This window comes from Fusarium proliferatum (assembly GCF_900067095.1).
Source record: "Fusarium proliferatum ET1 genome assembly, contig: FPRO_scaffold005, whole genome shotgun sequence".
Classification (NCBI taxonomy): Eukaryota; Fungi; Ascomycota; class Sordariomycetes; order Hypocreales; family Nectriaceae; genus Fusarium; species Fusarium proliferatum.
In genome coordinates, this window is record NW_022194794.1 from 3274325 (window position 1) to 3292005 (window position 17681).

Sequence of the window (17681 nt, forward strand, 5' to 3'; positions counted from 1 at the left end):
GCCTCACGGGATAGGCAAGCAATCTTTGGTAAACAACTTGAGCAAATGGCTCCACGAGAGCCGTCTAATTAGGGATGTTTTCCACCTGGACTTCTCCTCCGACATCTCATCGTTGGACTCAGTTCTTTCCACCATCTGCCGACAAGTCGATTCTGCGATATACACAGAACGACTGGGAAAATGTGAGGCCGAAGACCTCATCCTTCAAACCATGTTCACGCAAGCTACCTTACTCGTCGTTAAAAAGGCGGAAGACGGCACAAACTGGTTAGCAGAACTCTGTTCAAATCTCACCGTCCTTGAAAGAGATGAGGACGCCGTTCATTTATTTGTTCTGATTTCGTCTAGAACGTCTCTACCGTCATTTCGTCGGAAGCTATCCAAGACCAAGCCTGGCAGACATTTCGCTCATGAATTAAAAGGTTTGAACTCGGTTTGTGCCTCAAACCTTGCAGAGAACATTCTCCGGCGCAAACAGTGTAAGGAAGAACCGTACTCAGCACTCTGGTACCGGCAAAGTATTCTTATGCTCCTCCAGCATAATCCACTGGCAATCCAAATTGTGATTCCAATAACCGCCAGCCGTGAGTCTCGCGAAGTCTACTGGCATCTGAAGTCAGGAAGCTTGGACCTGGACTGGGATGCTTTCCCTGTCAAGCAGTTATTCCTGCTGCGGAGGCCTCTTGTAGAGGACATCCCTGGCATCCTGAAAGCGCTCATCCCCTTCACCACTTCGGTGCCAGAAGACTATCTGGCCAACATCTTTGCAATCTACCGAGCCGGTCCCTCTACCAGGCAGGCATTGGTTGAAGCGGGCTGCACAAGCGTGGAAGGACTAAGAGCATCCATTGGTCGCCTTCGACTTCACCCCCTGTTTTCTCAGTTCACGCGGAATCAGCCCTGGTCAGAAGAAGACATCACCTCTAGTTGGCGCAGGGCAGCAGCGCACTACCACGATCGAAGTATTGACTGGATCAAAACAGGCCTATACTCCCCTACTACGCCAAAGTCCAAACCAAAGGATGAGTGGGAAAATTTGACAGCCGTTCTGAGCTATGTGATTCCAGAGCTCGATAAAGACACCGAAGTATCGGCACTTTTCGACCTCTCCTGGATCGTTTGCTCTTTTCATGTTTTTCACAAAGATATACCCAAGCACGCCGCCGACATGTTTGCTGATCTCACTCTCAAAGCGCTTAATGCCATGGCCCCCGAATTTGTACCAACAAGCAATGAAGGCCTGCGGTTTGTTGTTGATCAGGGCCTTTACGCCAGAGCGAGGAAGCTATCAGATTTCCAAATATTGCGTATCACACTATTAATGCGATTCCTCGTGCATTACTATTACGATATTTCACCAAAGACAGCTAGTATCTATCAAGATGCCTTGATGATCCTGCAAGATGCACTTCCGACGAGCCTAGATGACCAAGAGTTTTGCAGGCTATTTAGCATGTCGACATCGACATCGTTTCTTACAGACTGTGAACTGTCGTGCGAAGAGGGACGAATGCCAAAGACGATGGATTTATGGGACAACGTTTCCTCAGGTCTCGACCGCCCTTCGGACTTCCGCACGTTTGCCGATGTCTGGGGGGAAACGCACGCTTATAGAAGGCTGGGTTTTGTTTTGGACCTGAGTGAGACCTGGCGGAACCATCAAAACAGTGCGAGGGTATGCTACATCTGGTATGGTTTTGTGCAGCACGTATGCTAAATCCCTTAGTATTCTGTCGACTCATCCGATGACCTCTCACCCCTGCACTTGCTAGACACTCTGTTGGATGCGTTTGACGCTCTAAACAGTGCCTTCACAACCAGGAACAAGATCTGCCACCTCTTGATCAGAGTTTACGGGATGCAATCTAACGGTATGACACTCGGAGTCAACTTGATATCTTCGATAAATTAGCAGAGGTGAATCACAGTAACACAGGGTAATCATTCTTCGTTATAGGGCTAAGCAGAATATAGTTGTACTTCAACTCCAGGGACTGGGAAACCGCTCTCTTCGTCCTCGACAAGATTGACCAGTGCTCCAACGATATTTGCAGGTTCAGAGGTACCAACAATGACGAGGTCAGCATACTTGAACATAAACAATGGATGACCAATAGAAGAGTGCAGTGTCTCAAAAGTCTTGGCCGGAAATCAGAGTATAAGGCGCAGATTCTTGAGCTGAAAAATATTGTGAGTCGAAGAGAGGATCTATGGACGAGTCAGGATCGGCAGAACGAGCACTACCAGAATCTCTCCCTTATTAACAAACCCTGGATGAAGAAGGTTGATGAGCTTCTTAATTCCTTTGGGGGGACTCGCGTAGAAGAATACTACGATTTCGAGATACCACCAGGCCGCATAGGCGGGCTGTTCTTGTATTGATCACGAGTGTTTATGGCCAACGCGTTCCTCGAAATGCTGGGCGTGACCTAGTGGGATGAAAGTAACATATAGGAACATTGCACCAAGACTTAAGGGAAACATTTCATAGGCCTTGAGAGTGTTGTACCCTTATATATAATATCAGCATAAACACAGAGTATGCAAACAGATGTCATTATTAGCTCAAATAGATACACAGAGGTATGTGTATTTACACCTTGTATGCCAGATGCCCCGCAGTTGGTCAAGAACTGCGCAATGAGGCAGACGGCATGTTGGTTAGGTCTAAACTGGATTTGCCTTATAGACTTCTTCAAGCTATGAAAGATTTCAAACATATAGCCAGGGAAGATACAGATGGTATCAATCTTAATATGAACCTTAATCTCTGCCTTTGTTCTCTGAGGTTTTCTGAGACTCGCCGACTGCTCATATTCACTACTGTACTCTGGTATTTCATCTAAGCAGACTCCTTACTTGCTAATCCCGTTTGCTTATTCTCCAAGTTCTTGGCGTCTTGAGCAGCAATAATGTCCTCTCCCGTTATAGCATATTCCACCATGCTTTCAGGGGCTGGGAAAAAGTGGTTAAGGAGATAGTAGAAGATGCCCGCAGATAGGAAAGAGTAGATGTATCCGATGTAGAAGCTATACACATATTTTAGTCAGCATTCATTATTACGATGGAGAAGTGCAGAATGGAAGATAGGACTTACAGGTGTTGACCTCCTAGGGAGACACCGGTGTGACCACCGCCTGCTTGGACGATGTTATCGATAAAACCAGGAAGAGGAGGGGTGCAGCCAATGAAGAAGGCAACCACAGCACGCCAATTGGTTCCCCATTTCTGCGAGTACCGGTAAATGCCATGAAAGTCGTACATGTCAGGCACCGAGACTTTGCCGCGTCGCAGAATGTAGTAGCTGAAGAAGGATTAGACTTGGCGGATTCTCAAAGCATTATAATAGGGAAAGGCTAGGGCGGACGTACTCCGTCATGAGGATAGAGGTCATAGGACCAAGGAAGATGGTATAGCCGTTGAGGAAAGCGATGAACTTTTGGGCAGATGCCAAGATTTTCCACTATAACATAAGGTTAGCCATTTAGTCAACACAAACCCCCCGTTTTTTTTTTTTTTTTTTTTGGTGAACGAGACGTGGTAACACCAAAGAAACAAGGGCAGTTGCTTACCGGAACAAAGGCCCAGCTACCAATAATGGCGGCGAGAATTTGGCCACGTCGGATGTTGATATACCGGGGAGCAAAAGCCATCAAATCGTTGGCAGCACTAATTGAGTTGGCGGAAATGTTGATACCAAGTGTCACGATAATCAGGCCGATGGCGGCGAAGGCGGCAGCAGCACGACCACCGGAGGAACCAGATTTCATCCACAAGTTGATGATATCAATGGGGTTCCAGAGGACCTCGCCGTACGCTGACTGGGAGGCAGCTGCGGTGAAAATGCCAAGGAGACCGACAATGGCTGGTGACATTAATTAGAAAGTTGAATAGAGTGCAAGAAAATGAGAATCTTACTGAAGATGAAGGGAATCACGATGGCTTGTACGTTCTGAGCGCTCGGCTTGTTGGCATATCTCGAAAAGTCGGCGATGTTGAGGCCGAGCGTGGAGTAGTTACCCAAGACTCCGTTGAGATCTAAAGTTTTCATGTATCAGTGGATGAAACACAAGACTGGAACTGCCTCACTCACTGTTAAAGAAGGCCCATGCCAAAGTGGCACCGTGAATGGTAGTGCCCTTGGAAATCACAGTGCTGTGACTAATTGTTCCACCGGCCTTATGCAATGTGTCACCAAAGACAGCCAGGAAGACGATCGGAGCGATGATACTCTTGAAGGCGAAGAAGTATTGAACCTGCAATTATTAGCCCAATGTCCAGCTGACAAAAGGATGTATTGAGCAGTACCTTGGTATATGGGATACACAAGAAGGGAAGCTGAAGGAGGAAGTAGAGCACGAATCCACACATTCCTGCAGTAGTGATGCCCTCGGATTCCGGGATGTGATTCGGGATGTTGGCAAAGCTCGGCCAGATGGCTGTTAGTAGAACGGTCATGCATTGACCTCCAGTTGTGGTTTGCACACTATAAGACATCTCTCAGTCACGAACCTTGCAACGGCAAGAGGACAAAATGCACTTACCCGAGCCAGACAATGGCAAGAACACAGCGGGACAGCACAACAAAGTAGCTAAAGTAGTAGCCAAAAGGCATGCGAGAGAGAACCGGGAAGGGGGTGTGCAGCTGTGAGAAAGTCAGTCAGTCGATGAGGAGCCACAATCACGGAGAGAGAAACTTACAATAGCTCCGATTCTTCCATTGCATGTAATGACGAGGCCCATGAGAAAGTTACCAAGAACACAGGCTCCAATTGCCATTCGCCAACTAAGTCCGACAGCAATCATGGATGAGGCTATACCGCAAGGCATTAACAATCTGCGATCTTCCTGTGGCTATACATCATAAGGTAACAAACTTACCGACCTCCCAGTTCGACACAGCCCATGCGTCTGCCATCCAATAAGCCACATAGGCGCCCCAATTCCAGGTTCGCTTCGAAGGCGGGATGGGATCAAAATCCGCATTGGACAAGTTCTTGGACGGCGCAAAGGAGCTCGGTTCCTGGTCAACTTCGAGGCTGAAGTTAAATCCGAATCGTCGCCGCCTCACAGCACCGACATGCGCCGGTTCCGAGTCGGAAGTGACTCCGAAGCCATTCTTAGTGTCCGAGCCGTCTGATTGCATCTTGGGGTAGGGCAGGGAAAGCGAAGCGCAGCGCCAACTCAATCAAGAGGAGTGCACTAGAGAGACCGAGCTGTTGGAAACAAATGCCAAGCGTTGCAATGGGAATTGAATGAGGGGAGTTTGGGATTGATATCCCAGAAAAAACACGCTAAAAAGCTTATCTCCGCAATCGATAAAATCATAAGACCTATTGATAAGCCAGAAGGGATCCAGCTTAGCTTTATCGCCACCCAACTCTAATCCGTGGTGTCCCGTCCCAACCTGGCCAGTGAGATTTATGAACGTTATCTTCTGTGATACGCTGAAGTGTGACTAAAACCGAGGGTCTCACTGGTTCTTATCTGGCCTGAAAAACTAACATCAGCTCGCTCAGCTTACTACCTAGACAGGTTTGCCACAGATCAATGTCAATTGATATCGCGTGCCTGCTAACCTGATATAGCTACAATAGTCCACAGACAACGCGCTATTCAAGATCTCGAACCCATGACCCCACGGTGGACTCCCGATCTCCCGATATGGAGCCTCCAGTAACAAGATATGATTGGTCGCTTATCCAATGGCCCGCTACGTTCCCTTTCGAAGGTCTCCGCCACCAAGGGCACCTCATACCGTCAATTCGTCGAATTCTATTGGGAAAGCCTAAAGCCGCCCTTGTTGATATCTTGATAACCGCCTAGTGATGGAAGTGTTTCCGGTCTGCCGGTAAGAGAGGTCTAGAGCGAAAGCGGGGGTACCGAAATTACATACAGCTGCCGATTAGTTTAGCTAACGGAAACAGTGGCCCGGCGGCCGATCCAATATTCAGCCGGCGGCCACTTGACATTCTTCTGCAGATACGGTAGACATGAGATGAAGTTTATATAGCGTATTCAGACCCGTATCTCGGGTCTTTTAAGAATTATTTAAGTCAGTGCGTTCTGAAAGCTTTTAACAGTGATTTGACCACCCAGCTTAAGAGTCGCAAAGTTAAACACGGCAAAACGGAAGCCCGTGAACCACTGCCACCTGTTGTGGAGCACAAAAATGCCGAGCTGCTTCCAGTTCTCCCCGTCAAGACTATAGTAGAAATGCGCCTCCCTCACGGGAGACAGACCGAAAGCCGGGGTCACATCAGCATCAACACGAAGCCAGATCTCGTGAGCGTCTATGAGGGGTCCCGCTGATACGACCGTGCCTCTACTGACAGTCTGCCACTGTTGGTTCATGCTAATATCGTTCACAAACACGATCTGGGTGCCATTCGTACCCTTGTGCACGCCAATATATGCGGATTCATCGCGGAATATGGCTGCACCGGCACGATCACCTTGAATGAGACCGCTGATATTGAGGTGCCAGGTCGCCACAGATCGTGGGCCTGTGATTCGATGAGTAAGAGTGTTTCTTGCATTAAACAGATCCCCAACGACAGAGGCAGTCTTGAGAGTCAAGCCGTCTGACCCGAGCTCGAAGTACTCCGCATCAGGGCTGTGATTCCACTCCCATTCCGGATGCAAGGCTGGTGCGGAAAAGTCATCAAGACGTTCGACACCGGGAACAGTCATGTTTGTCTTGACCGGCATTGGATAGGTCACTCCCCAGCCGCCATTGGCATCGAGTACAATTGATGGCCAGTCATCCTCAGACCATGTGATTGGGGCCAGGACAGGGATGCGGCCGGCGGGATATGCATCCATGAAGGCGAGGTAATGCCAGTCGCCTTCAGGAGTGTCCACCATGCCGCCCTGGTGAGCATATCCGGCGTTGGGGAGTGGCCCGGAGAGGTTATCCCAGAACCCCCGGGCTTCGTATGTGCCGAACGGCTCAGTTGAGCGAAGGATGTATTGGCCGCTAGCAACTTTTGTAGGACATACCCAGTAGTGGCCGCGAGTTTTGTAGAGATGGGCGCCTTCGAGATATAAATCGTCACCACTATCGTAAATTGTCTCGGTACGCACAACGCTCAAGCCATCATCGGACAGTTGAGTAATGCGAAGCTTTCGGTTGCCCCAAGTCACGTACATGGTATCATCATCATCGAAGAAGATTCCATTGTCGTAGAAGCACTCGTCAATGGTACCCTGAAGAGTCCATTCCCAATTGGCATTCTCGCCGTCGTTGTCGGCAGCACCATTACCTGGAGCAGTGTAAAGAAACGTCTTACCAGTGGACTGAATGCAGCCCATCCAGTAGAACTTGTCGTCAGACTCGCGATACCTCATTGAGCTCGCCCAAACACCTTTGACATAGGCGCGGTCATTATCGCCATTGAGTCTGTATTCCTCTCCAAAATCCGCAACGTCGGGAACGCTGTGCGTTATGGGTGTCCAGTTAACCAAGTCGTAGGATTTCAAGACTGGTGCCCCAGGAGAAAAGGCGAAGGTCGATGTCGAGTAGTAGTAGACAGAGCCAACGCGGAAAACATCTATGTCTGGAAGATCCTGGAATAGGACTGGATTGCTGAACGCTGTTTCTTGTCGCATGTCTAGCGGCATTCTGGCCGATGTCATGGCACAGAGACCTGACATTAGGCCAACTACCAGCGATAAAGAGACGCAAGATCGCATTGGTAGGCAGAGATTAGTTCTAATTCGGAGACAAATCTAAAAAAAAAAGTGAGCTGGAAGAAATGAGGAATATTGCCCTGTTATTATATACACAGGGGACTGCCCATAAGGACGAACAAAACTGGTGCGGTAGTGAGTTGTGTTTGTTTCATTTAACCGGCATAATACCCTGAAGTCTGTCATAACAATCTCGTTGGCCCTTGGTTTCTTGGCAGCATGTGTCCCGCCTCATGCTTTCCGCGCCAATCACGATATGCTCCCCTTCCGGGGCAAGATCAGAAAAGGAAATCTAATAATGCTTGCATGTTGCAGTTTTTACACCAGTAATTTGTTGCGTAAGTATTGTAGACATGAAATCCCATACGAGACTAAATCCGGCCTAGGTACAGGGTAACAGATGCGTCATTTTCCCGGTCTGGAGATAGTACCCAGTATTAATACGGAGATTTTGACTTATCACGAATAAAGACAACAGTTAGTTGAAATATTTCTGGAAGTCATACGCATATTGAAAAATGCTTCCACACTTCAATCTGCTGTACGTTCAAGAACCAAGTGGTTACAGAAAGGATCCACCTAGAAATATCGGCTCGCTAATAGTTTAGATTCTACAAAGCAGGTTATTTAACACTCGAGCTAATAGTATTGTCAATCTAGCTTTGTCTTTTTATTGCACTCCACGACCGACTGACTGTTCTTTTAAGCAAACTCTTTCTCATTTGCACTAGTAATGCTCTTCTCATCCACCTCACCTCGGATCTTTTGTTGTTCAGCGATAGCCTTATCTGCCTCAAAGTAAATCTCGGGTCTCGCGAGCTGAGTGGCAGTCTTGTTGCGGAAGACAAAAATATCCGGGTGTTCGGCGAAAAAGCGGTCAATGTCTTCTAAAGAGCGATTTGCAGTCTCGGGGTAAAACAGGTAGGTAATTGGCACGAAGGCAGCGCAGATGACAGCCCAGATCACCCAGAAACGGTAGCCGAGATTGGCAATACCTGGAGGTGTAATCTGAGCAACCATGTAGTTCATGATCCTAAACCATGGTGTTAGTAAATATTGGCAGGATCACGTCATTCACTTACCAGTTGGAGGCCATGGCCAAACTAGCACCCTTGGCCCGGAAAGCCAAAGCGTTCACCTCTGTAGGATAAAGCCACGGCACTGCCAAAACACCCATACCGAACGCTGCAAAGAAAGCAAAGAAACCGAAGATGGCTGCGCAACCCCATGAAAATCGGTTTCCCTTACCAAGTTCGATCTGGGAGGCAGCAATGGAGATGATGGTCCAGCAGGCAGCACAAGCGGCAGCAGACACCATCATGACACGACGTCTGCCGTAACGCTCAATGACAAACCAGGCGAGAAAAGAGAAGACGAGATAGTCGATCGATCCAGCAGCAGCAAGGACCCGGGCCATGAATTCGCTGAGGCCGAGGGCGTTGATAAAGACATAGGTCATGTAATAGCTAGTTACGTTAATGCCTGAAATCTGGTAATATATGTTAGCCATCACTTTATCATTGAACTATGAGTGGAGCAGATGAGAAAAAAGGAACTAACTTGGTTCATGCATTGCATCCATGCGCCGAGAATCATTCTCCTCACTGCACCTGATGGACCACGGCCAGTGATCAGCTGCCACCATGTACATTCATCACCACGTTCCTTGTCCATGATGTCTTTGATGATGGCATATTGAGTTCGTACTGAGGGCGAGTCCACAGTTGCACCGTGCCCTTCAAGCGCGGCAAGGACCTCAAGAGCTTCTTCATGTTTCTCCTTGCGCATAAGCAGACGGGGAGAGTCGGGGAGAAAAGGACACATCAGACAGACGAGAGCCGAGAAGACTTGGAGAGAAAATTAGCAAACCTTCTTATTTCAGGACATATGAAACAGAACTCACAGATCTGAAATGCGAGAGGGAATCTCCAGCTGGCACTTCCTGGAACGAAAGAGAAGCCGAGTGTTAACCAATTGGAGATAGAAAAGCCCGTAATACAGTTGGCCATCTGGATGATAATTAGCTTGCCACGGCTGGCGGTCTTTGCTGTTTCTGACTGCCATACGCCAGCAGTCGAGGTATTAATGCCAGTTCCGATACCTGGGTTATGAGTGTTAGTAAAAAGTACCTTCCATTGACAAAAACTTAGGTCTTACCTGCTACAACGCGTCCAACGTACATCTGCGTAGGGCCAAAGACAGTAGCCTGTATAATAGCACCGAGAGCAATGATCAAACTTCCAACAATGAGTGACCTGGGTCGTCCAAGCTTATCACCTGTATATAAAGTCGAGAGTGCACCACCAAAACAGCCGAGGTTGTATACAGATGTCATGGTTCCTTGGGCCTCGACAGAAGGGTGACCCACGGTCTCGATGAAATCTTTGGAAACAAGGATGTTACCAAAAACTCCCTGGGGTTGGTCTTGTCAGCGAGCCCATCTGAAAGATTGTCTGCTTGTAGTACCTGGTCGTAGCCATAAAAGACTAGCACAGTTGATGCTGCGAGACTGATCCAGACAGTCAGGCTCTCTCCAGAGCCGCCAAGGTACTTTCGGCCCATGATGTTATGTCAGCCACCAAGGACAGGCGAGCTGTGTCGGCTGGTGAGGTTGCTAGCAAATGCTTATCAATGGCTTGCAAGATCAGGAACGTGTGTAGGATGGAAATGGGATGCTGATCGCCTTTTGTACTTGACTGTCAAAAGTCACTTCGATCCTTTTAATACAAAGCGGACTGCGGGCCTTGAGACATGATCAGCATCTTAATTGGCGAATCAAGATCTCACCGTGATTGGAAGCCTGTTTGCAACCTTGACTTCTCCGCATTCTGGCTCCCCAGAAATCTGGAGCCGACAGCTAAATTCCGGGGTAACGCTAGCCGAGTCGGCACTCTTATTCTTCCGCTTTTGGACTGGTGCTTGGTGAGTGAACTAGACTCAACTGAGTAAATTTTGCGGTGGGTGAGGATCTCTGCGGGGTTCGGTTACAAACATGCTGGCCCCGACTCCCAAAGGGGAAATTTAAGCGCTGGGTGCAACATTTCATCATATCACCATCTGCCCCTGCGGGCCCTCGAACTAATAACATCTAGGTATGCATGACACGTGAGAACCCCGTGGGGTCAATATCGTGGGGAAGCATACTTTAGAGTCCCAGTCATATCATGAGTTACCAACACGCTCTGCATGGAGTATAGACCAGACGTAAGACATTCCCCCCCTAGGTCGCTAAAAGTCGAAAACTGACTTTTTGTCTCTTTATTCCCCTTGCCTACACATTCGAACCGCTTTGTGCATCATATACAAGCTGGCTTTCAGCCGCCAGCCATTCATCAAGTTTCCTTTACCTTGAGCAAAGAATACACATACATAAAAAGGGCAATGGCATTCACGGTCAAGGGGAAGACTGCTGTTGTGACGGGAGCAGGCTCGGGAATATGCTATCATTTCTCGAAGGTCCTCCTTGAGAGGGGATGCAATGTCGTCATGGCCGATCTTGCTCTGCGGCCTGAGGCGAGCGAGTTGCTAAAGGCCTACCCTTCGCAGGCGTTATACCAGCCGACCGATGTCAGGAAATGGGATCAACTCGATCACGCGTTCGAGGTTGCTGGGAAGGAATTTGGAGGGTATGACATCGTATGTCCCGGTGCTGGAGTGTACGACCCGGTAAGAATTATTTAAGTCCATAATACTACGTCTGTTAGGGGGTCTAATCTTTGCGCTTTCCAGCCCTTCTCCAATTTCTGGCACCCAGCCGGTACAGCGTTGTCAAAAGATGTGCACAGCGCGAGCCGTTTTGCCAGTCTTGATATCAACCTGACGCACCCGATCTACGCAACCCAACAAGCAATTGCGCATTTCACAGAGAACAAGAAACCGGGATCCATAGTGCACATCTCATCTATTGCAGCACAAGGGCCAGTCATGTCGGTGCCCATGTACTGTGCAGCCAAGGCTGGAATATCTCATTTCGTCCGGTCACTCGCAGGCCTCGAGACACCTCCCGCAAGTACCGACTTGGCTAGCATCCGCGTGACAGCAGTTGCACCAGGAGTCATCAAAACTCCCCTGTGGACGGAGCATCCAGAGAAGCTGGCGTGGATTGATGGGGCAAAAGACGAGTGGGTAGAGCCTGAGGATGTCGCGCTGGTAATGCTCAGTCTGGTTGAGAGGGACGAACATGTCGGAGGAACGGTGTTGGAAGTTGGAAAAGGTCAAACAAGAGAGGTTCATGTTCTCAATGATGTTGGGCCATCTGGCTCGGGACATACCGTCAGCGGCTTGGGTAAGGGCATCGACGAGGTATGGGAGATTCTTTCAGAAAAGAAGCATGACTAAGATGGGTTACCAATTTTTATGACAATATAGTTCAAGATAGTTTAAAACAACTTGGTATTCCTCTCTTTATTTGCATTATTAAGAACTTGTGATAAGAAAGGTGAGTAATGGGGTGCCATTCCTTTTCACTGACAAGGATAGAACCTCCCCTGTTGCTCTTCCAGCCCCTTTGTATGTTAACATTTACTCAGAGCTTGGGTTACACTATTACCGAGATGGCCAGAGGGATACAGACGCAATAAGCTAGTTCCAAAGAGGAGCAGGAACCTTCCCGACTGGTGCCCGGTGTCGCGAGCAAAAGTGGCTCTCTTTCAAGCCCTCAGATAACAACATACATGTGACCAGGAATAGATTGCGGAGCCGATCACTTTATTAGCCTGCAAATGGATGCTCGCAAGCATGATATGGAGCTGAGGATAAAATCTCCCGATTCGGAAATTTAGGCGTTGGATCAGCAGTCGTATAACATCATGCATGATTGGAAATGGTGGCGGTGTACTAAAATTTGGCTAAGCTCACTAGTCATCTTGAAAGGGCAACTCTGGTTTAAAGAGGATACGATTAATCAAGGCAGACCTCATACAGCGCTCATGGAGACTTTATTATCCTCGCTCTTCTGTGGTGCCAGAAACCTCCACGTCAGAGAATATTGATTTCCGCCATTGCTAGCGAACAGATTGGACTTATTTTTTATTTTCCTGCCTGCGAGATCGTGTTTCCTTGGCCAGTGCCTCATCATCTTCGTTTGACCGTCGCTCTCTGCTCTCAAGATAATGATTACCACTGATACCGACGTACTCATTGTCGGCGCTGGCATGTCAGGCATTGGATTCGCCGTCAAATTGCAGAAGAAGTACAGACATGCCACTTTCGAGATTTATGAGAAAGGCACCGAAGTTGGAGGAACCTGGGCCGTTAACACATATCCTGGCTGCGGAGTTGATGTCCCTTCCCACTTCTACTCGTACTCATTTGGCCTGAACCCGCATTGGACGCGCAAGTTCACCATGCAGCCTGAGATTCTGGCCTATTTTAAAGACGTATCTCGCCAGCAAGGTATCGACTCCCACTTACGTCTCCAGCACAGCGTCACCAAAGCCGAGTGGCAGCCTGAGTCTAGTACCTGGCTCGTCGAGATCCTCAACCACCGCACCAACGACGTCATCCAGAGACGAACAAGCGTCCTCATCACAGCTGTCGGTGCCCTCAGCATCCCCAAAAAGTGCGAGGTCCCAGGCCACGAGACTTTCGAGGGCAACATCTTCCACTCTGCAACTTGGGACCACAGCTTCGACCACGCCAACAAACATGTCGTGGTGCTTGGGAACGGCTGCAGCGCCACGCAGTTCGTGCCCGTCATTGCACAGACTGCCCAGAGCGTCACCCAATTTGCGCGCCAACCGCACTGGTTACTCGAGCGTCCCAATCCAGAGTATTCGGCCGTGTTCCGCTTCGTGATGCGCTGGGTCCCTGGTGCCATGATGTTACTCCGCGCCGCCATCTACACCCAACTCGAGGCTGAGTGGCTCATGTTCAACACTGAAACGGGCAGCAACGCGCGTCAGAAGTTGAGCGAGGCATCGAGAAAGTACATTAGAGAGAATGCACCAGCGGAGTATGTCAATGCGTTGGTGCCCAAGTTCGAAGTTGGTTGCAAGCGTCGTGTGTTTGACACGGGATACCTCGAGGCACTACATAGGCCTAACCTTCATCTTATCTCAGATGATCCTGTTGAGCGTATTGGCCGGCGAAGCGTCTTTCTCCGTTCGGGCAAGGAACTCCCAGCTGATGCCATTGTGCTGGCTACTGGGTTTGAGACGACAAAACTGCTCGCGCCGATGGAGATTATCGGTCTTGAAGGGGAAAGCGTTGAAGATCATGTAGGCACTCATCATCCGCATTAACCTTGATTGTATATGGATCAAGTGACTGACAGATTCAATTGAATAGTGGAACAAGCATAACGATGGACTCCCCCAAGCCTATTACGGAACTTGCATTGCCGGCTTCCCAAACATGTTCATTATGATGGGCCCCAACACACTCACTGGTCATCTGTCGGTTACATGGTCGACAGAGTGCCAGATAAACTTCACCCTCCGCGTCATCGATTCTGTTTTGCGCTCACTGCACCCGCCGAAAATATCTCTTTGGCCCTCGCCAACAGTAGAGGCTGTCCAAGTCAAACAGCGGGCCGAAGATGAAGACAACTTATGGATTCAGTCCAAGTGTAAGAGCTTGGTTTGGTCATCCGGATGTAGCAACTGGTATGTCGAGCCCAAGACGGGTAAGAACCTGTTGATCTATCCTGAATGGCAGTGGCACTTTTGGTTGAGAAGTATCTTCATTCGATGGGGAGACTTTCGGTTTGTTTCTGACCTTAAGAGCGGTGGCCAAATATCTCCCCTGTGGGTATTGCTACCGGCTCTCGCTGGTCTTTCATTCGTTGTGGATAAAAGTACGGTATCTTCTGTATCGCGGTTGTTGAATGACAAGCTTGTGTTATCCTTTGCCAGTAGATAGTGGAGGAAGAGTTAGCATATAAGGGTATTAGATAAGAAACACCCTAACCTAAACGATATTGGCCTCTTTAATTATAGTATTAACAGAATTATGTACAAGGTGAGAGGATGCGTCTTCGAATCTCGCTATCAGTATCCAAGCCAGAGAAAGATCAATTACAGCAATCCATAATCTCTTCGCGATCCATGCCCCATTCTCTGAGTAAATCATCCACTCGGTATCGTGAGCTCCATCCCAACTCGATCTCAATAGATTCAAGTAGCCTGAGAACAATAGCACGATCAGCTTTAGTGTGTAGACAACGACCTGCAAGGTAAACAGGCTGCAGCATATGGATTTTCGCGGCTGCTTCCAGTCTAGACAATGCTATAGCACAGATCTCTGCAGCATGATATTGCAGCACCCGTTTCATCTGGTTAAACCTCATTAAGGCATCGAAAGGGCCTTCCGAGGCAGAGGGTCGCGAAACAGGAGCTGCTGCTAGCCCTTCTGGCTTGTGAATCAAGAGGAGTATCTGACTCATGTGGTAGGACTGTATACTAGAGGCACACATACTGTTGCTATACCAAGTCTCGTAACAAATCAACGATTCAGGCTGATGCCTACATGTCCGACACCCTTCGGCATTGTGACGCGGCGCGTATCGCACTCGGTATGACGGTCGAAAGCTAGAGGGCAGTCCCTGGTGCCATGTTTCAAAGTCTCGATTCAGCGACAGCCACGTAGTCTCTAGGCCTCTCGCCGAGTTTGCTTGCTGCCTTGGGTCGTTTACAAGGGCAACGTAGTTGGCTAGTTTTGAGAGAAGCCATACGAGCGTGTTAGATATTATGTCAGGTCGTAAAGCCTGTGAATAGAATTCTTCTGGGGAATCCGAATGCACGTGGGCCATTGGTTTCCCATCTGAAGAGACGTTTAGACCCATTCGTCGCCAGATAACTGGATTTTCAGTGTCGAGCCTAGTCTTGTGACCATTGATCACTAACCACGTTAGCTATGCCTTCGTTGGAAAGCAATGACGTTGAGAAGTGTTTGAATAAGGAAGGAGATGTCTCACAAGCTGCAAGAAAGTCTTGCCTTGCAAAGTTCCAACAGGCAGCTCGTAGTAGACTTGGTAACAGAGGATCAAGAATTAGGCTTGCCGATGTGGGCTGGAAGTTGAAGCCTAATTCGTCCGATAGACGAATAAAGGATCGGATACCATCAAGGTGTTCAGACCACGTCTGGTCACTAGCGGTGAGAAACTCGTAAACTGATAAGATGGTGGCCGCTATGATGATCTCATTTCTACATGGCTTGGAATTGTGATCACGCTCACTTTGTTGTTCTACTATTTCCTGTCCAGAGTCTCCTGAACTGAGATCGGAAACATACCTCAAAAGTAACGAGATAGCACGATCGTAGTACTTGTTGCTATACCATCTCAAGTCCTTGTGAGAGGTGGTCTGCCAGAATTCCATATAGGACCGTAGCTCTTGTGGAGATGGTTTAACTAAAGTAAGCTGCTTGGCTGCCACGGCACAGGCAGAATAGAGAAGCAGCGGGCTACTCCATGCGAGCATTGGTATGAATCTATGGTAATGCCGATCCATATCGAACAAATCCATCCTATAAAGGCCATTTTAGTATGCAAGGCGACGGTTAAGGGGCTTGGTGCTGCTTACCAGTTTCCCATTGTATCGGCGAATTGCCGCAGGAAAAAGGACAGCTCAGGGTCTGTTTCTATTATTTCTGATTTCTGGTCTATCAAATTAGTCGAGACCCTGCCTCTTGCATTCGTATAGTCGTCAGATGGTGTCAGAGCGTGTGCCGCGACCATTGCGGGCAAATGCGGCAAACTCTCATCTGTTCCAAACGAAGAGGGCGAGACAATGAAATCAAATGGTTCGGGGATGTTTGAGTCCCGTCGAGGCACTTCTGACTGCGTTGCAATACTGTTTGATGGAGGTGAGCTCACTGTGCCTGAGGTACCTGGCGGAGTGGCTCCAATCGCCAGGTGAGGTTGAGCTTCACTAGGATGGACCGTCGGTAAGCTCGCCAGTCGTACCAGGATGCGACTCGAGTCATAGACAGCGTTTGAGATTGGGCTGGGGACACTGGGCGTTTCGGCGGCCACGTCTAGATCTGGAGACGCGCTATCATTGCCAACAAATAAATGCCAAGATCTATCAAGGGCGTCTTCGTCGGCATTGCGGCAACTGTTATCGATAGGGTCAGGTTCCGATGACTTTGACGGCCTCTGAGCCGTGGCAGGCTGTGGATCAGAGCCGCGATTATAGACGCGGAACCGAGCGCTTGAGATGTTGCATGCACGGTTACGTTTGTAACACTGTTGACAGCAGGGTTGAGTTTCGTCGCATTTGATCTTTTGGATGCGGCACGGTAGACTAGAAGGAGATAAAAGGTATAAGCAAGGAAGCAATTTAATATTTACCAGGCGAAGCCTCATACCATCCAGTTCGTGATCTTTTCCCCTGGACTCGGCGTCTCTGAGTCTTGTCCATGGCCGCTCAGAGCAAAGGGATTGAGGGGAAGCTTGGACAAAGTAAAAAAACAAGCAATTCCCCGGAATTGTGGGTGGACTGCAGTCCAGTATCTGAGATGCGGGGAAAGCTGCTTATCATGTGCCCAATCATCACTACAAGGCACGCTATGTACATTTAGCGGCTATCATTAATTTAGTCGTCGCAATTAGTGGCGGAAAATACCGCAAGGTTAGATTTATTTATGTCACTAATAATTCAGCTGCTAATTGCCTTACCGATCAATTGAAATAACAAAAACCTAGTAGAGTAAATTGTCGTTATTTTTATTATCTTATGTATCGCGAAATAAGCTCCCCCGAAATGACAAGCTGGCCATCCTTATTGAAAACTACCTCTGGGTGCGCAGGCGTGTCTGCGGGCAGTCAATCCCAGTTCTGTACAGGGTATTCGATCGGACCATTCATGACTTCGTGACAGTTGTAGTCTCCATGACATGAGATAGCGTTCATCCGAGGCTTGCCTTAATCAGCCCAAATGATGATGATATTCTCCTAGTCGTACTGATAATTCTAATTATTTGATAAAGGGCCATTATTCTGCCTTGCTTATCGTGAAAAGGTGTAAGTAAGGGGAGAATAAATAAAT

At 48.5% G+C, this 17681-nt stretch overlaps 7 protein-coding genes across 7 annotated transcripts; 3 read left to right on the plus strand and 4 right to left on the minus strand.

Moving 5' to 3' along the window:
- Nucleotides 1-211: 211 nt before the first annotated feature.
- FPRO_11359 (uncharacterized protein) lies at nt 212-2382 on the plus strand (the record flags this gene model as incomplete). Its single annotated transcript, XM_031232423.1, has 3 exons — nt 212-1675; nt 1727-1885; nt 1975-2382. The coding sequence occupies 3 exons, from the start codon at nt 212-214 to the stop codon at nt 2380-2382; spliced, it is 2031 nt and encodes a 676-aa protein (XP_031082361.1).
- Nucleotides 2383-2842: 460 nt separating this feature from the next.
- FPRO_11360 (putative uracil permease) lies at nt 2843-5146 on the minus strand (the record flags this gene model as incomplete). Its single annotated transcript, XM_031232424.1, has 10 exons — nt 2843-3029; nt 3098-3304; nt 3372-3463; nt 3573-3865; nt 3919-4038; nt 4094-4256; nt 4309-4486; nt 4545-4645; nt 4702-4814; nt 4882-5146. 10 exons carry the CDS (start codon nt 5144-5146, stop codon nt 2843-2845), a joined length of 1719 nt encoding a protein of 572 aa, XP_031082362.1.
- Nucleotides 5147-6051: 905 nt separating this feature from the next.
- FPRO_11361 (uncharacterized protein) lies at nt 6052-7623 on the minus strand (the record flags this gene model as incomplete). Its single annotated transcript, XM_031232425.1, has 1 exon — nt 6052-7623. One exon carries the CDS (start codon nt 7621-7623, stop codon nt 6052-6054), a length of 1572 nt encoding a protein of 523 aa, XP_031082363.1.
- Nucleotides 7624-8394: 771 nt separating this feature from the next.
- On the minus strand, nt 8395-10254 carry FPRO_11362 (putative sugar transporter; the record flags this gene model as incomplete). The annotated part of the gene is made up of 6 exons (XM_031232426.1): nt 8395-8725; nt 8775-9181; nt 9253-9539; nt 9596-9793; nt 9850-10105; nt 10159-10254. The coding sequence occupies 6 exons, from the start codon at nt 10252-10254 to the stop codon at nt 8395-8397; spliced, it is 1575 nt and encodes a 524-aa protein (XP_031082364.1).
- A 924-nt stretch (nt 10255-11178) lies between these two features.
- On the plus strand, nt 11179-12030 carry FPRO_11363 (uncharacterized protein; the record flags this gene model as incomplete). Its single annotated transcript, XM_031232427.1, has 2 exons — nt 11179-11358; nt 11422-12030. 2 exons carry the CDS (start codon nt 11179-11181, stop codon nt 12028-12030), a joined length of 789 nt encoding a protein of 262 aa, XP_031082365.1.
- Nucleotides 12031-12803: 773 nt separating this feature from the next.
- Nucleotides 12804-14553, plus strand: FPRO_11364 (uncharacterized protein; the record flags this gene model as incomplete). The annotated part of the gene is made up of 2 exons (XM_031232429.1): nt 12804-13910; nt 13981-14553. 2 exons carry the CDS (start codon nt 12804-12806, stop codon nt 14551-14553), a joined length of 1680 nt encoding a protein of 559 aa, XP_031082366.1.
- A 151-nt stretch (nt 14554-14704) lies between these two features.
- FPRO_11365 (uncharacterized protein) lies at nt 14705-17054 on the minus strand (the record flags this gene model as incomplete). The annotated part of the gene is made up of 4 exons (XM_031232430.1): nt 14705-15531; nt 15608-16158; nt 16215-16937; nt 17002-17054. The coding sequence occupies 4 exons, from the start codon at nt 17052-17054 to the stop codon at nt 14705-14707; spliced, it is 2154 nt and encodes a 717-aa protein (XP_031082367.1).
- Nucleotides 17055-17681: the final 627 nt, after the last annotated feature.